General features: G+C 36.6%; 1 protein-coding gene across 5 annotated transcripts in view; it reads right to left on the bottom strand.

Annotated features, from left to right (window-relative positions):
• Positions 1–465: 465 nt before the first annotated feature.
• Positions 466–17,960, bottom strand: part of LOC148742362 (uncharacterized) — a 23,290-nt gene continuing 5,795 nt past the window's right edge. Inside the window, exons 1-6 of one of the 5 annotated variants that reach the window (XR_015999504.1) lie at positions 17,766–17,960; positions 16,112–16,164; positions 10,687–10,753; positions 10,099–10,286; positions 4,345–4,454; positions 1,569–1,591 (exon numbers count right to left, since the gene is read on the bottom strand). The exon at positions 17,766–17,960 is cut by the window's right edge and continues 144 nt beyond it. Coding sequence is in view for 2 of the 5 variants with exons in the window: in XM_088755692.1 (XP_088611818.1) it covers positions 1,561–1,591; positions 4,345–4,454; positions 10,687–10,753; positions 16,112–16,164; positions 17,766–17,852 (348 nt within the window). In the remaining 3 variants the exon portion in view is untranslated. Of the gene's footprint in view, positions 1,592–4,344; positions 4,455–7,136; positions 7,354–10,098; positions 10,287–10,686; positions 10,754–16,111; positions 16,165–16,771; positions 17,484–17,765 lie in introns of those variants that run through there. The other 4 variants (XM_088755692.1, XR_015999502.1, XM_088755697.1 and 1 more) reach the window with 4 other exon arrangements.

The following is a 17,960-nucleotide window of genomic DNA, read 5'->3' as shown; positions in this document are numbered from 1 at the left end:
CAAGGTTTTTCCTAAAATTCCCAGTAATTCTTAAATATTCCTTTTCACCCCAAATTTGACATTCACATTTGTAGACATGTACTGTGCTGAAAATAATATTGTTAAAGTGCATAACAGTATAAAAACTGCTGGTTAAATAGCCCAGGGCTTAAACACTTTTGCAAGGGGTTTTAGGAGGGCTTATAAACAAATGGCCTTACAAACACACCTGTAATGTAGATATCTGACGGGGCTTAAATTAACCGGAACAGAAAGAGAAATTTGAAACAAGCCATGGCAGCTCTAATCAAAATATGTTTTTGCAGCTTAGATTATTGCCTCATTGCAGATACACTTCAGGACTTGATTGAAAATGTAGACATTATTGGAGTCATTAAAATGGACCACTGGGCAATTGTACTTCATTTGCAAGAGTTTGAGGAGACTAAAAAAAAAAAACCAGGTTTCTAAAAAATGAACACATCATTTTTGTCAGATGAAAAGTTTATTCAATTTATAAAAACGATTCTGGAGATATGGAAAGAAGACGGCAAAGAATCCTCAAACAAAAGAGTCGCTTGGGATTGGATTAAATATAAGGTTTGCTTTTTTGGATGCAATACTCAAAAGAGCTAACTAGAACAAAGTGAGATAAAGAGAAAAGTCTACAGAAGAATTAACTCCAAGCCACTCAGATAGAATTTCAATAAAATCCTTGCAAAGAATTTGATAATATTCTGGATAAATATAAAACTGAGTGAGAAAAATTTTACAAAGAGAAAGCTAATGGATTAATTGTATGTTTAAGGGTGAGATGGCATGAACATGGGGGAAAAAGTACAAAGTATTTTAAAGTCTGGAGAAAAGAAACCGATTACAAAGAAACCTATTAGGGAACTTTGTCTAAACAGAGTTACAACTATCAACTATGAAAAAAAAAATATGCTCATCTTTGAATTATTATAAAAATTTGTATTAATTAATAGTATTAACAGTGACGAGCAGCATGATTAGTTGGAGAATCACTTTCTTGGTCAAGCTAGCATTCCAGAATTGTCAGAGGAAGAAAAACTAAGTTGTGAAGGACGATTAACTATTGAAGAATGTGCCAAAACACTGGATACTTTTAGAAATGGAAAGACAGTATATGTACAAAATTTTACAAATTAAACTTTTTGGAGCTCTGTAGGTGAGCTCATGACCGATGATTTTAATTGCTCTTTTGAATCAGGAGAAATGTAAAATTCAGCAAAACAGGTCATTATCACATTTACTGATAAAACAGGTAAAGATCAAATGTATTTGGAAAACTGGAGGCTGACTTCATTAGTCAATGCTGACTCCAGGCTTGCTTCAACAGAATCAAAAAAGTCCTTCCTTGAATAATCCATCATAATCAAGTTCTGACTGGTGCACTATCCCTTCAGGGGTACCCTAGGGGTCCATCTTGGGCCCCTTGTTTTTTGTGATATCTATTGATGATCTGCCTCATGCTATTTCCTCTGGGAGTATGGTGGCACTGTATGCAGATAACTGTTAAGCCTCAAGAGTTATCCAACATCCATGCGATGATGAATCATTTCAGGAAGATCTCAACAATCTGGCTCCTGGGCTGGAAAAAAAAAATCAAACGAGCTTTACTACAAAGAAATGTAGGTTATTGCAAATCACTGAAAAATGATCTCCAATCTCTGCTCCTCTACTACTGGATGGTACTCCCCTTCCAGCTACAACTGAGCTCTCTGATCTTGGTTTACTAACTGATTCTAAATTGGCATGGAACTCTCACACAGACAAGATCACCAGCATGGCGAATAAAGTGCTTGGTTTACTCAAAAGAAATAGCAGAGATTTGAGAGATATTTCTATGCTCATGCAGAACTCTTTATTGTGCCCTGGTTAGGTCTCAACTTGAATATGTCACCCTTCAATGCCTGAAGTATCATGACTTTGGAAAGAGTGCAACATCAAGCTACGAAGTTTACTTTAAAATATTCGCAACTCTAAGCTTAATCTGCTTTCCTTGGAACGTAGACGATTTCTTTTTGATGTGTTACTTTTTGTAAAGTCTTGAACGGATATGTTGACATTGAGAACTCTTTAACTGTTCAGTTTTACTCTGATACTGCTAGGTACCCTTTGAGAGGGAAACAAGGACCTACTATAAAGAAGAATTATGCCCATACAAACACTTTCAAGTTTAGTTTTTTTAATCGTATTGTTGATATGTGGAATTCACTCCCACTTTTAATTATAACATAACCAAAGTAAAGCGCGCGCTATGATTGGTCAATTTAGTGTCCCCCATTTGCCCATGGGTGTACGCTGCTGACGTGAGCAAATGCAAAGACTATTTTCCCGCGTGTGCTTGTTTTTTCTGGTCATGTAAGATTTGTTAAATAAAAGAGAACTCTGTAGGTACAATGTATCAATGCTATGTTAGAAAACAAATGGTAAACACCACAGCGTACACTATTGAGTTATGGATGCACTTGGGAGATTTGCTAAGCACTAAAAACGCTAGAGTCGCTCTCGGCTATCACCTCGAGCGACTCTTACGCTTCTTTCATGCTTAGCAACCTCCTGCGTGCATCCACGACTCAATAGTGTACGCTGTTGTGTTTACCATTTGTTAATTAGATCAGCATCTTGTATCTCAAGTTTCAAGTGTGGTGTGAGGAACTTCTTGATGAATCCCAACTACACTCGTCTGGTAAAATTAAAGAAAACTCACGGTCACATATTTTAGAGTTTTTATATCAGATTTTAATTAATTATATTTATTATATTAGTTTATATTTTCAAACTATATATTTAGTTAGGTGGTTTGTCTGAGGATAGGGTCTTGGACTCTTTTACAGACCATCCTTATGGCATTTCCTTTGTTATAAGTAATGTTTTCATTGTGTGAATTGCCATTAAATTTACGTAGAACTGACTTAGAATAACATTTGACACAAGTTTTTATTGTCAAATGCCATTAAATTGTAATAAATAATCAGTCCGGTTTTATCAAGGGTAGATTTATTGGAGAGGTGGTTTGCTCAATTCTCAACATTATCGATCACACTGAATTGTTAAAGATACCTGGTATTCTACTGTTTATAGATTTTGAAGAAGACTTTGACTCTATTGAATGGGATTTTCTTTATCGATCACTAGAGCCCTTCAATTTTGGTCCAACCCTAATAACATGAATAAAAACATTTAATAAACTCTTGAGTTGTGTTTATAATAATAGCTTATTTTCCAAGCCTCTTACGTTAGAAGGAGGTGTAAGGCAAGGCAACTCTTTGTCACCCTATTTATTTGTTGTGGCGAATGAAATTTCAGTTATATCTCTTAGATGAAATGAGCATGTTAAAGGCATAAAAATCAATAATGATGAAAGTAGAACACTCCTATATGCCAATGATATGACTACTACTCTGGTGAACAACTATTCTGTAGAAATCGTCTTGCAAATCCTGAACAATTTTTAAAAACTGCTTTGGTTTAAAGATGAATAATTTATTTAAGAAACTAAAGTGATATGGATTGGGGCAAATAAGAATTCATTAGCAAAATGTATGGGTCTCGAGTGGTACACTGGAGTTAAAATGCTAGGAATTCACTTCTCGTGTGATCAAGGAAAGGTCATTGAACAAAATTTTCATGAAAGATTAAGTGACATTCAAAAAATGATCAAACAATCATGAATGGAGTTTGAGGGGTTTGTCCTTGTTTGGCAAAGTGACCATTACAAAATAGTTTCTTATACCAAAGCTGTTAAACATTTTGACAATAAAAATAAACTGAGAAATATCACCAGTACACTCCCCAGTTTTAGTTGGGGCACAATCAGTCATGTGATGCATTTTGACCAACAGCATTTGAGTTAAGCTACTTTATAAAATGTAGTGAATAATGTGTAATTACCACTGAAATACTTAAACAAGGAAGAAGAGAAGGAAAATGAATAATGAGAAAAAATGAAAAAAAGTTTTGCCTTGATAAATTGCATTCATTTCAATGCATTTGGAACAGAATTAAATTCAAAACTAACAACCTGAACAAAATTGGAACATAACTAAAAAGAAGTTCAGACTTTCTCCCTAGAGCCCATCTTTTCTCTTAACTCAGTATTACAAATTTTAATGTCTAATTTATAGCAGTAGTGCTTCCACCTTTGTTCTTATTTAAACAAGAAAGGCTTGAGGAGGGCTTTAATATCCAGGGGGTCAGGGAGTTTTAATAACTAAATCTATGCATGTATTTTCTTGTTCACAGGTAGATAGGCCTATAACTGAGGGCCAGGGTTAAACAGTTGCAAGTGGCAGTTTATATTATCCCCTCCTCCTGCCACTAAAGAATATTTATTTTTACCTGCAGGAAGCATCTTCTTTAACATATAAAACAAATCCAATATGTTTTCCTTTGCATCCAAACTTTCTCTGCAGGTCATCTCTGTCTGCAGTATTCATTATCACTTCAATCTGCCATTAAAAATATTAGCATTTCATTATCTCATGCTCTATAAAAAAAAGTCCCTCAGATGACTGGAATAGGCCACTACATGCATGTACCCTGTTATTTATTATGATCATGGAGGGGATTGCTGTACTAGCAACTTAAACATTGAATTCATCAGAATCAATATGACTTCCCTACATAACTGTGTAACATGAGTGGTGAAATTGAGCAACCATGTCACTGCTTTCTCAAACTTTGCTGAATGAATTCGAACTTGCTTTGTTTCTTATTTGGAATAATGGCCGCAAGATTTGTAAATGCATTTTCCCAACACAAAGAAGAAGAGAACAACAAAATTAAGGAAAATGCTCTTTGATCTGAACATTATCAATTTATGAGTTTCGACCTTGATACATTTTGTTTCTAGTACGTCAATCTATTATACTGAAGGAGGAATATATTCATTTTATCGATTTCTCGCCTCACTTCGTGGCCGATATTAAGGGAAGGAAAAGTGGCTTATTCATTTCGAAGGAAGGATTTTGATTGTTTAAACGCCTAAGTTTCGTGGTGCTAATAATGTCGTGACTAACAAAGGACAAAACTAAAACATCATAGGGTTGGTCCATATTTGAGGTTCAGTCCCTGGACTTGAGGTCACTGCTTTGTCCACCAACCTATTGCTTGGTGATCAGTTCTTTCCACATTTGTTAGAAGATGAGTACGTAATGGTCCTAATAAGATACATTTCATAGACATTGAATCGGTTGAAAGTCACATTAAGACCTCTCACCTGTCGAAGTACAAATGAGAATTTTCATCCCGGAGCGTGGAAGTTACTTCACACATCCGATGTACAAAGTGAAGAGGAGAATACTCTTTTTTGAGAACAGGTTTTCAAATGTAACACAGCTGTCGAACGAACCGTCCTGACTTTACAGTGCGACATCAATTTTTTCAGTACTAATTTTTCGGCTGTCCACCATTTTGAATGCGGTTCCCAGGAAACTGGGTCGAGAGGTAGTCACGGCCAATCAGAACTAAGAAATCCCGTTCAAAGAAATCTTTGCTCTTGATTGCAAAATCTGGATTTTGATTTTGAAATTCGGAATTCGGATTTTGCGGTAATAAAAAGAAATCCAAAAACGAGATAGACGCTGAGAAAACATGGATTTCTATGTCTCACAACTTTTGGGAAATCTAAAGAGGGATTTGCAACTGACTACGGCTGTTCTAGGTGCATCCTCGGAGACCCAGGGGCAGTGAGTCGATTCCAAGTTAAGGGCAGAAGAGCCCCTGGGGACATTGTCTTACAAGACTAGTTCCAAACGGTCGCAGTTGTTCTGGCATCTGATTGGTGCCAGAAAATCTTTGTTTTTTTCTGCCCAATCAGATTGAAGTGTCGTTTGGAGTCCTTTCGTGTGTTTTAACACGCACATATTCAACAAGCTCTGTTCCTCGCTATGTTTGTTTGGGCCGTGCGACGAAGCTTTGCCCGAGGTGAAAAGTTTCAGTCTCAGCACACAATGTAAGAGAAATCGATCAGATTGTCCGCGAAATCTTACTGGAAATTATACAGAATACTTTCGCACGTATCACAAGAGAACGAGTTTAAAAGTTTGCGAGGTTCGTATAAAACATAATGGTTGCAAGCATTGATATATCGCTTTAAACGTTTGATGAGATGTAAGCCTAAATCTTTCAAGATTTTTTTTTATAATTTGCTTTCACTGAAACTTTTCCAATCCCGTGAAGCTATTTCGTCGCACGGGCCACGCAGGTATGTCGAGCAACTGGCGCTTACGCATTTTTTTGTGCACGCCCGGCAAAAATCTAATCTAATCTTCGCTTGAAAAATTAAAAAGAAAAGCTAAACGTGGAAACTTTTGTTTATTGGATGTGGGTAGATAACCCTGTACTAAGCTGACATTTACAATAAAGCAAGCTCGCCCTTTCCATCCAATATTTCTTTGTCTTTGGTTTTGTTTTCCCCAATGAAAGCAGCATCGATTCCCAATGATCAAAGGTAATTAACTTGATCTTCAACAATCGACCAAAGAGGTGAAGTGACAATGACCAAGGGACTAGAAGAGAATCCGTGGCCTTTCGAGCTCAAGAATTTGAGCACTCAACGCAGCAGTTGAAAGATTAATTTGGATATATCAACAAAGTTGAAATGGTAAATTGGCCACCGTAATGATTACAAAAGCAGACGTTTCGAGCGTTAGCCCTTCGTCGGAGCGAATAGAGGAATTGTGGGTTGTGTGTGCTTTTAAAGGCAGAAAATGGAGCTACGTTATTGGTGGGTGCATGGCAACGAGAAAAACATGAATAAATTAGTGAAATGAAAAGCGTTCATTGATCGCTGTGGGATTTAGACTGCCGGTTTGAAAGATGAGCTTTTGTTCAAGATTTTTACGGCTTTCCGTGCCACCTAAGTGCAAGGAAAGACCGCAGATTGCCATATGTTGCTTAGAATGATTAGGTAAATTAAAATGTCTAGTGACTGGTTTCGATGTGTCCTTGTCATTCCTTTCCACGTCTCGAAGGTGTTCTCGGAATCGGTCACCTAGTCTTCTGCCTGATTCGCCGATGTATATCTTTTTGCAATAAGTGCAAGTTATGCAATAGAAGAGAGATTAAGTTAAAGAAGTTATACGCAAAAGAATGAGGGTGTTACACATGAAAAGACGACCCAGAGATCGTGAAGTAATGATATTGATTTATTCATAAATCAAAACCTTTTTGGTTTAAAATCCGACAATAGATCAAAGGCCTCAGTTGAGAGGAATAGCTCAGGCAATCCAGGAAGGAGTTTCTTAATTATTGTTCAAATGAATATGTGAATTAACAGTTTGTCAACCTTCTTCTTAGCCACTGCTAAATTAACGACGCCGATTTCCCAGACACCATCTTTGTGCCCTGAAAAAAAAAAATTAAATTCAGTCACAAGTTTAATAGCCCTGTAGCATGTATATTGATCTCCTACTCTACTGTACTCGTGCAAGTCGATGGGGCGAGTATTTCTACCCTCTCCTCTAGGCAAAAACATACAGTGGCCCATAGACGACAGGCTATCCACTTTTTAAATTCAATTTCATCGCGCTATAAATCTCATTTATCGCTCGATAAAAGCAAAATATCGTGCGAGAAATCGAAATCATATCGCGATAAGTGAAAAACTATGGCGCGATAAATTCTAAATTATCGCACGGTCGATTCTTTATGGGCATCTCACGATCCTGTGATACGCGTTATTGACCACGCTTGAGATGGATGTTGGCCCAGTTCTTTTTTAGCGTTTTTATGCACTGAGACGAGGTTGAGGTCCATAAAAACAAAATAAAAGAACGAGGATAATATCCAGCCATCTTGACCGAACAAGCTTGGTCAATAAAGGATTCAGTATATGGAAAAAAATATTTCGCTTTGAAATTACTAAGACTCAATAATGACTTGTTTATTTCGAGAGCCGGGAAAGAAAGCCAACTGTGTTTGTAGCACAATGTGCCCACGAGGCTCGTTTAATTCTAACTTTGTTTTGATTGTTTCTTCTGTCGCTTATAGCGACTTCGTCGCCAACACTGTCCAAAAGTTACGAAGGTTAAAGTCCGCCCCACCCACTTTTTCTCTTGCGCGGGATCAAAGCGGGCAGTCCTGAGCGGGTAAGATAGGCCCATCTTGCCCTGCCCGCTCGGGTAGCCAATCAGAACATAGGATTCGCGTCATCTTCCCGCTGGTGCTGCCAGCCATATGATAATAAAATAATCGCGCGATAAAGAAAAATTTATCACGCGATATTTTAGTTTTATCGCGCGATAAAATGTGGCATGTCCTCTGTAGGCCAAGTTTTCCAGACAGTTTTTTTTAAGAAAATGAGGTCGTAAAACAAATCACCTCCGTCTCGGTTGAAAACAGCTCAGAGAAAGAAAAACCTTCGTGAGCGCATTTTTCGTTTCAATTTTTTTTGGTCGTTCGAGACAGGAAGATTTTAGTCTTTTTCTTCAGCCCAAAGTCCACCAATAGAGCTAAGCTAAGCCCATGCTCAGTCATCTTGAGCTCCACTCTACCAGCGAACTATGGCTACAAATTAAATCCAATCTTGAACTTATTTCGAGGCAGTTTCCGCTTTCTCTCCTTCTTGGTATTTTTGGAATATTCCTGCGCGACAGCGTGACCTGATCAGTTAACACGTCACGTTTTAGAGACCTTGAACTTGACACTGGGATTGACGAGGACTCTCTTTCGGAGTTGAGTTGAGTTTTGTGACCTTTTCGCACCATGACTTTGTTGATTGTTTTGATTGAAATGCAAGACTTTTCCAAGGCTTTATTTTCATTCAAATACTTACGGAAAGTAAACATATATTTCATTTTTGTTGGAAGAGTTTACACTGTAGCCTCTCTATCAGAAAAAGCCGGATTTCTTATTCCACGTTAATTTTCCTATACGAACAAAGTTTAATAATCATAGAAATTAAAAAGAAAATGACTAGCTAGGTAGCAGGAACGTGGGTAGTGCTTTATGTAATCCATGCAAAATCTTTTGGCCGATTACTACGCTAATAAAAAACTTGATTAACCACACGTGCCCGACTGTCGATAGAGCTTGTCAACAGTCCCCTAACGGCAGTTGAAATTAACTCCGAATGAAGTAGCTTGTAAGGGAGTGGTAAGGAAGGGGGAGCGCCCTCTTCCTTACCCATTCCCCGTCATCGCTGTTTTTCCTCCCGCTTTCCTTTTCCTACCGTCTTCGACTTAAGAGCCTGTTCAAATTCTACTATCGATCTGGCAAATGTTATAGATTTTCTTCAAAAAATTAAATTACTTCAAAACGATCCAGAGACTGGCACTATCTTTTCGCAACCTCCACTTATTTCATTCAAACGCGACAAAGACATAGGCAATTTTTTGGTCAGAAGTTCATTCCAAACTAATGACCAACCCGGCACTTTTAAATGCGCTCGCGCACGATGCAAAACTTGTCCCTTCATTCACAACGCTGAGAAAATATCGGGACCCATGCGATCCATTAAGATCACCGATCGCTTCAAGTGCACCTCCGCCAACGTTATCTATTGCATAACTTATTGCAAAAAGTTATGCATCGGCGAAACAGGAAGACGACTAGCTGACCGATTCCGAGAACACCTTCGCGTTGTGGAAAGGAATGACAAAGACGCATCTAAACCAGTCGCTAGACACTTTAATTTACCTAATCATTCTAAACAACATATGGCTATCTGCGGTCTTTCCTTACATTTACGCAACACGGAAAACCGCAAAACTCTTGAACAAAAGTTAATCTTTCAAATCGGCACTCTTAATCCCACAGGTATCAACGAACGCTTTTCATTCCACTAAGTCAATCGTGTTTTCTCGTTGCCATGTTCCCACCAATGGCTTAGCTGCGCTTTCTGCATCTAAAACCACATACAACCCACAATCCCTCCATTCGCTCTGACTAAAGGCTAACGCTCGAAACGTCAGCTTTTTCACTCGTTACGGTGGCCAATTTACTATTTCAAATTAGTTGATATAACCAATTAAGCATGAAAAAAGCCCAGCGAGGTTTAGTTTTTTTTTTGTATATATAGATCAGTGATATGTGTCTAATTAATCAGAAAAGTTATTGACTTTAATAGTTGGCTCATTAGTTCACACCAACCTGCTACTCGCTTCTTTAGGCCTAGCATCCTTTGTAGTAATTCTCTTTAACGTTTCGATTTCTTCAGTCATACAGTCCACTTTGTTCTTACATTTCCCCATGGCTATTTCCTACTTTGCCTGTTTCAACAACACATCTTGAGTTGATTTACACATGTCCAAGAGGGAATACAACTGTTTTTTCATCCTCTGTGAGAGTATTATCAATATATTACGATAAACAGTCATAGGGGCAGTTCTGTCTGTTTCGGTTGCCCAAGCTCAGAGTGTTCAGAATCGATCAACTTTCCAGAGTATTAAATGATACCAAGGGTACTGCTTTACTGCGCTCTATAATTTGTCTGTAGAACTTGTGACACTGACCTTAACAAACAAGATGCAAAGGATAAAACAGAGCAACAGAGCTCATTGATGCCGTCGGTTATCAATAGACAGAATCCTCATCGACAACTTCAAATATCTTTGTCACTTCTAACGGGCTGTTTTAATATCTTTCGTTCTGGGTTTACCCAAAGCGTTGAAACCACTACAAAGCAGTGCCTATTTTCCTTTTTGTCGAGAAAAAGTGTGAAATGGAGGCGAGACTCACCAAGTGACGTCCTTTTTTGTTCTCCGAAGTTGGCGATCCTCTTCGGATATCTCCTTCTCTCACTCCACTGCAACAAGACCACATAAATAGAGAAGACAAGAAAAGTAGTACCTCGTCAGTAAAGTGTTTTAAAGACGAGTGATTTTGAAAGATGGTTAAGTTGTGAAAACGTTCCGACCCCGTTTCCGTTATCATGAAATTCAAGTAATGATGATGATGATAATAAGATAATAATAGTCATGATAATCATGATAATAATAGTTAAAATCCTAATAATAGTTGACCACTCCCCCAATGAGGCTTTTCAGCGCCAATAGTGACAAATTGTAAATAGACTTTCATTCTAACACCTCGCGCAAATACACTTTCGAAACACTTCAGACTGGAAGTCTAAATGGCCTCCTCCAGAGGGCCTGATTCGTATCACTAGATTTTTTCATCAAAAAATGTCGCCACGATATTAACAAACTTAAATTCAATCGTAGCACCAAATTCTCCAATCTCTCCTTTGAAGAGCGGTCGCCACTAAAAAAACCTAAAAAAACGCAGAGACATTGTTATCAAAGCAGCTGACAAGGGCGGCGCAGTAGTTGTTTGGAGGACTGATCTTTACCAAAAAGAAGCTTTGCGGCAACTTTCTGACACCTCTTTTAATCAAAAGGTTGACAAAGATCTCCCTTTCACTAATCAAAACACTGTCAAAAATACGATTAACGAACTCAACTAAACAAGCTGAACAAGAATTGCCGGCCACAGCAAAAAATTTCATCATTACCACTCCTAGAACTTCTTCTATTTACTTATTCCCTAAAATTCAAACCTAATAACCCAGGTCGACCCATTGTCTCGGCTCGCAGTTGTCCCACCGAACTTATTTCCAACTATTTAGACAACATTATGGCTCCCATCGTCAAAACTTTACTATCATATATCTAAGACAGCCAACACGCTCTTCAAATTTTTCGCGACTTTAATTTCCTCGGCCAAGGCAAACTTCTTTTCACTGTGGATACTACATCTCTTTATACTGTCATTCCCAATGACAAAGGTCTTCTGGCCCTCAAACAATTTTTTCATCAACGCATTGTTAAGGAACCTAGATCTGAAACACTACTTCGCCTAGCCGAACTAGTGCTTACACTCAATTGTTTTTTATTCGGGGACAATTATTTCAAACAAACTAATGGCGTAGCCATGGGTACTAAAATGGAACCCAGCTATGCCAATCTCTTTGTATGTTTTGTCGAATACTAATTTTTCAGCCAATAAATGGCCCAAACCTGAACTCTGCAGTCGCTATATTGACGACTGTATCGGCGCTTCCTCCTCTACCCCGCTGAGAGTAGTCAGTAGTAGTAGTGGATACTTTTATTTAGGCTAGGGTAACTCCTACAGTTACAAAAACTGATATTCTTAGAGGCCCTAGATAAAAGAAATATAAAAATACTCAAAACTAATCCTAACTAAGCTAATAGAAGAAAAATCCTAAAAGAGGTTAAAATTTATTACAAACTATTCATAAAAACTACAAATTACGATTAAACACTTCACATCCATGATAATAAAAAGGTTTTTTCGCACATTCTAGTTTGATGGAGGGAAGACGGAGATGATTACTTTGCCGCGTCTTTCTCTGTACGATATCTCTATTAAAATAAAAGTGGTCCATTAAAAATTGCGGCCAGCGCTTATCGAGACATTTCTTCACAAGGTTTAACGTGTGAATCTCCCGTTTAAGACCCAGCGTATCATAATTAAGGTGAGCTAGCGCTTCATCACTGCTGTTAGTTTGCAGGATAATCCCTGCCGTGCGTCTCTGCAATTTTTCTATACTATCAGCATTCGTACGGCCGCAGCAGTTCCAAACGGCATCACAATAATCAAGAACAGGAAGAACAAATGATCTATAAATTATGCTAGTAGTATGCATACTAATGCTCCGCCTGGTGCGGCCAAGAATTCCTATTCTCTTACTAACTTTGCTTACAACTTAATTTACGTGTGTGTTCCATGAAAGCGACTCATCCAAGATTACACCTAGGTATTTATACTCAGCAACCCGTGTTAGCTCCTTGCCATCGATATTCACAGAGAGATTAGCATTTGCTAACCAGTAGAGCCAGTACCAAATAAAACACATTCAGGTTTGCCTTGGTGAATAAAAGGACTGTTGTCTAAAAGCCAGTCATTAACCTTGGCAAGTTCACTGGTAAGTGTACTACTTATTTCTTGGGCATTACTAGCGGTGAAATAAATAACTGTATCATCAGCGTACATCAGAATCTGGGCAGATCGTTGACAAACAGGACAAAGAGTAAAGGGCCAAGAATTGACCCTTGCGGGACACCCGAGGTAATAAGACATGGATCAGAGTTTTCTTTACCAAAACTTACGAGTTGTTTTCGGTCTGTCAGATAGTTTCGGAACCAGTCTAACTCAATGTCCTTAAGTCCATATGACCCTAGGTTGCTAATAAGTATTTCGTGATCAACAGAGGAGCTAATTCAGTTTACAACCGCAGTCAATTCCTTTCAACCAGCCCTAAAATATACCTAGGAAATTTCCGACAGTTCTTTATCCTTTTCAGACATCAAAGTTTCAATTAAAGAAAATGGTATATATGCACTAGTGTGTATCACAAACCTACAGACTCACACTACTTTCTGTATTCATATTCGCACCCATCTCATGTAAAGAATTCCATTCCCTTTTCTCAGTTTCTAGGACTTCGTCGTTTATGTAGAGATGTCACTGTGCCAGTTTTTCGAAAAAACGTGGTTACCCTGTTTCTGTCGTTCAAGTGAGTCATCGCCGCGCCCAACTTATTGATCGACAGTCAGCACTACAAACGTCACAAAAGGAAAATTCCGACCGCATCCCTTACCATAAAAGATAACCATGAAGTTTACTTTAAGTATAGTACAAGTATACTGCATCAATAATAGTTATACTGCAATCATACTTCAATGGTACTGTACTTACTTAAGTACAGATGCAGTACCATTTTTGAAGTACACTTTAAGTATACTGTTCGAGTGAAAATCATTTTCCTTGTTGATGATGTAGGGTATAAGTATACCTGAAATCTCTCACACAAACGTAAATCATGATCAGGTCTGATTAAGTAGGAAAAACTATACTGAAAAGGTACTGCATTGCCTTAGTTGAAATAGCAGTGTCTTTTCATGTATCTGTTTCCTAATTTTCCGTGCAGTTATATTTGTTTGTTAATAGTTATCAACGACCGCTGTTAATTCATTCCATTAATTCATTCTTGTTTTTCTCATCACCATGTTCTCACCAATGGCATAGCTCCACTTTCTGCATATAAACACACACACAACCCACAATTCCTCCATCCGCTCTGACATTAAGGGCTAACGCTCCAAACGCCAGCTTTTTAACTCTTTTACAGTGGCCAATTTATAATTTCAACTAAGCTGATAAAACCAAATTACCATGTTACACCCACTGATGCAAGCACCACAGCTTCTTTAGAAACTACTACCTTTATTCCTTCATTTTCACATTTAGAAAATGGGGTGAAAGTATGTTGAAGTTATACATGCTTTTACTCAGGCTGTTTGAAAGATGCCTTTAGTAAGGTCAAATAAAAAATTTAGAGGAGGCATGATCTTTCTTTTGGTCAGGTTGATCAACCACAGTAATAAACTAAACACTTATACTGTCAGAAGTCAGAGGATGTTGTCATTAGTAAGCTAATGGAAAGAAATTAGTGGAGGACCCAATTTTGCCAATTAATTTAGTTGCAGCTAGGCATTGTGAGTCAGTAAGTTAGTTGATAACACATGTCACGGTTTTTATAAAATTGTTTTTCACTGCTACTCTTGAAAATCATTTCTACAGCTGACTATGTGTTTACTCTTTCATCACCTCTTCAGCAAGAGTTATTGGAGGCTTGATGCTCATCACCATCTTAAGAATTTTCACAATTTTGAAAGGAATTGAATTAAGAAATGATCTTTCCTAAGATCATGTTAAACTTAGACTCTTGAAACCTTTTTAAATGGTTCCAAAGGTTGTTCTTTGTGAGAAATCCAGACAAGTGCAGCCAAATCATCTATTTTTCATTAGCTGACATTGTGTCATCTCTATAAAAACAAAACAAAACTAAACTTAACTAAAAAAAAGAAAATAAAAACATGAGGGAAATGAATTCAATTTTTCATATCCTATAATCAGCAAAGGGTGACTGCTGGTGAACAAGTGGTTCAGTTATTACAGAAGATATACTAATTTCTCATGACACAAATTTCATTAGACCAGCAGATGAAATTGAATCAAGCAAAGAAATGATCCTCACAAGTAGATTGTAATTTCTTATAAGTAATTGCAGAAAAAAAACCAGAAAACATTCAGGCCTCAATGCTAAGTGTTCCTGAAACAGTTATTAAAACAGTGCAAGATAGAATTTTCAAATTCTTGTGGAAAAATAAAAAAAGATGAAGTAAAATGTGGTGGTGTGAACTTCCCAAATGTCCACTGTGGTAAAATCACTACACTTGAGCTGGTTAGGCAGGTTTCTAAATTTCACAAATGAGACCTGGCAAGCTATCCCTAATAGTTATTTTAATAAATATGGAGGATTATCTTTCCTATTGAAATGTAATTACAACTCTAAGCACTTTGACAAGAAAATGCCTCTTTTTTATAGCGAGATGTTAGACTATTTCCAGTAATTACGCAGGGGTTATCCTGATGTTTACAATAGCGAATTTATTCTTTGGAACAATAAAGAAATTACAATAGAGAGCAAGTTTATTTTCTGGAAATATTAGTTTGGAAAAGTACTAATATTAAATAGAGATGGTAAGTTCTTATCTCTAGAAAATTTTCAAAGGAAATATAATGTTGAACCATTAACTATTAAAAATTTTCAACTTATTGCTGCAATCCCAAACTATTTGAAGAAAAGCACAGGCATTAACTGCTGTAACCCATAGAAATATATTAGAAGAATGGGATATTTTCTATCAGTCCAAAAACAAAGTTATCTCTAAGTAAATGTAGATGTAAAGATTACCACAAATTACTTCAAGAAAAGATTAGGACAGAACCTACTGCCGTTAAAAGATGGTCAAGACATTTGGTGAACTTTGACTTTGGTTGGAAACAGATCTTACACAATTAAAACTTACAAAACAACAAGTGACAAAAAGCTAAGAGGATTTGGTTATAAGGTTTTCCCCAGCATATAATGTCACTAATAAGGAACTCAAGCAATTCAAAATCAGAAATGATGACTATAATGCTTTCAATGCAAAAATCCTGATTCACTAGAACACACCTTCTTGGTCAGTGCCCTGTGAGTATTCAATTCTATCCAGAAATCATATAGTGGTATTAACATTTTTAATAAACCCACATAAATTTATCTGTTGACCAAATTTTACTTCAGATTTACCTCCCTCCTGCCATTAGCGATGTTACCTCCGACACCAACTGGATTTGCTTATCCTATTAACAAAAGATACATTATAAAACAGTGGTAAAAATAATGAGAAAAATCTTAATAAGTTACAATTTATACAAGGAAAATTGAGAACTTTATCTAAGGTAGTAAAATACAAATTAATATTGTCAACAAACCTTTTTTTTTGCTTTTTTGTTCATATCATGTGTTATTGCAAAATAATAACAATGAAAAAAAACAAAAAAGAGATGTGAATAATGTAAGAAGAGTATTGTAATTGCCAGTGGTGTACTGTAAATACCATATATATTTAACCATTGCGAAATGGTTTCCTAGCTTTCTAGGATTCCTAGGAATTTCCTAGGAATTTCTTAGGAGTCAGTGGAATTTTCCTAAAAACATTTAAGCTCTCTAGAGGTGTGAACAAACATTACTAGGTTCCTAAGAATTTCCTAGGAAATTCCTAGGAATGATTACAGGTAGAATTTACATAAAAAAATAGATTCTTGATCCTTGGGAAATTCTTAGGAATTTACTAGGAAAAATTATTTTTTTAAATAAAACCTTAATTTTTAAGAATTATACTTGTGAGTTTAGCTTTTGAAAGAAAAGTGCCATTTTAGATGTTTCAAAAAGTCACTACTTGCAATATACCACAAATTTTTTTTATTTTGCATTATAATTTATAACTCATTAATTTTAAAGCAGATATTCTTGAAGTTTATACAATTTCCAATAAAACATTAATTTTTTATCCTTCAATTGCATATCACAATACATTGAAATAAAAATTTACTGTAGTAAAGAATACAAGCAGAAAACTAAATCAAATGCAATTCAAGTGGGATTTTCAATCCATGTGTTTGGTGCTCCAGTCAGATAATAAAAAATGCTATACTGCAAGGACAGCGACTCTGACCACACTGAAATACAAAGTTATATCAGCCTGAGGCATCCCTGAAAAATGGTTTATCACAATGTGTAAGATTCAGCCAACATAATTTTGCACTGTCTCCTGATTTATTCCAATTATATGGTGAATTCTACATACTTTCCATTTAAAGTAAACTTAAGTTCAATATAGATAGTATCAAGTATCAATTTATTTGCCTGATTAGAATATTTTATACAAAAAGCTTAAGAACATATCTTTACTTAAATATTATAACAAGGAAGTCTTATTTGAAGCGATGGGAAATTTCAAATCTGGCATATTGAGACTTAAAAAGTGATATTTTCTTATATCTAACCACAGACAGCATTAAAGTTTGGAAATCTTATTATAACATGGTTTCTGGAATTGCCAGTTAGAAGCATAATCTTCTCCAAAATTTCAGTGACACTCTTTGCTTTCAGGTCAGACCTAAAACATTGAGAATAAGAAATATCAATGCGATGCTTCTTTTCAAAAAGTGCTAGAGGAATAAAAGAATAGTTGTAGGTTCAGAAGGAACAGTTGAGGAAGAGAGGATTTTGAAACTAATTTCTTAAGCTTAATTGCCATTTTTATAAAAGAATTGCTTATCAATTCTATAGTTTTTTCCGTACTGGTTTTGAAACTTACAAGCATCATTGAAGCTTGAAGTGCATTGAGACATTGTGAAATGCGCTATATAAGCTTAAGCATTACATTACATTTTCTTACCCGATCCAACGTAACGATGCACAGAGCGCATGTGATTTTCCATTGTCTGTTGTCGTGAGAGAACACGTTTACAAGCCGTACATTCATACTTCTCTTGGCCGTTAAGTTTGACTAATCTGTAAATTTGATGTTCATTCCCATCCATGGTTCATACTAGCAGGCGTTAACACTAACTTTAAAAGTCATTTATCGCTA

This window comes from Stylophora pistillata, chromosome 1 (assembly GCF_964205215.1).
Source record: "Stylophora pistillata chromosome 1, jaStyPist1.2, whole genome shotgun sequence".
NCBI lineage: Eukaryota > Metazoa > Cnidaria > Anthozoa > Scleractinia > Pocilloporidae > Stylophora > Stylophora pistillata.
This window is presented reverse-complemented; position numbering and strand designations above follow the sequence as displayed.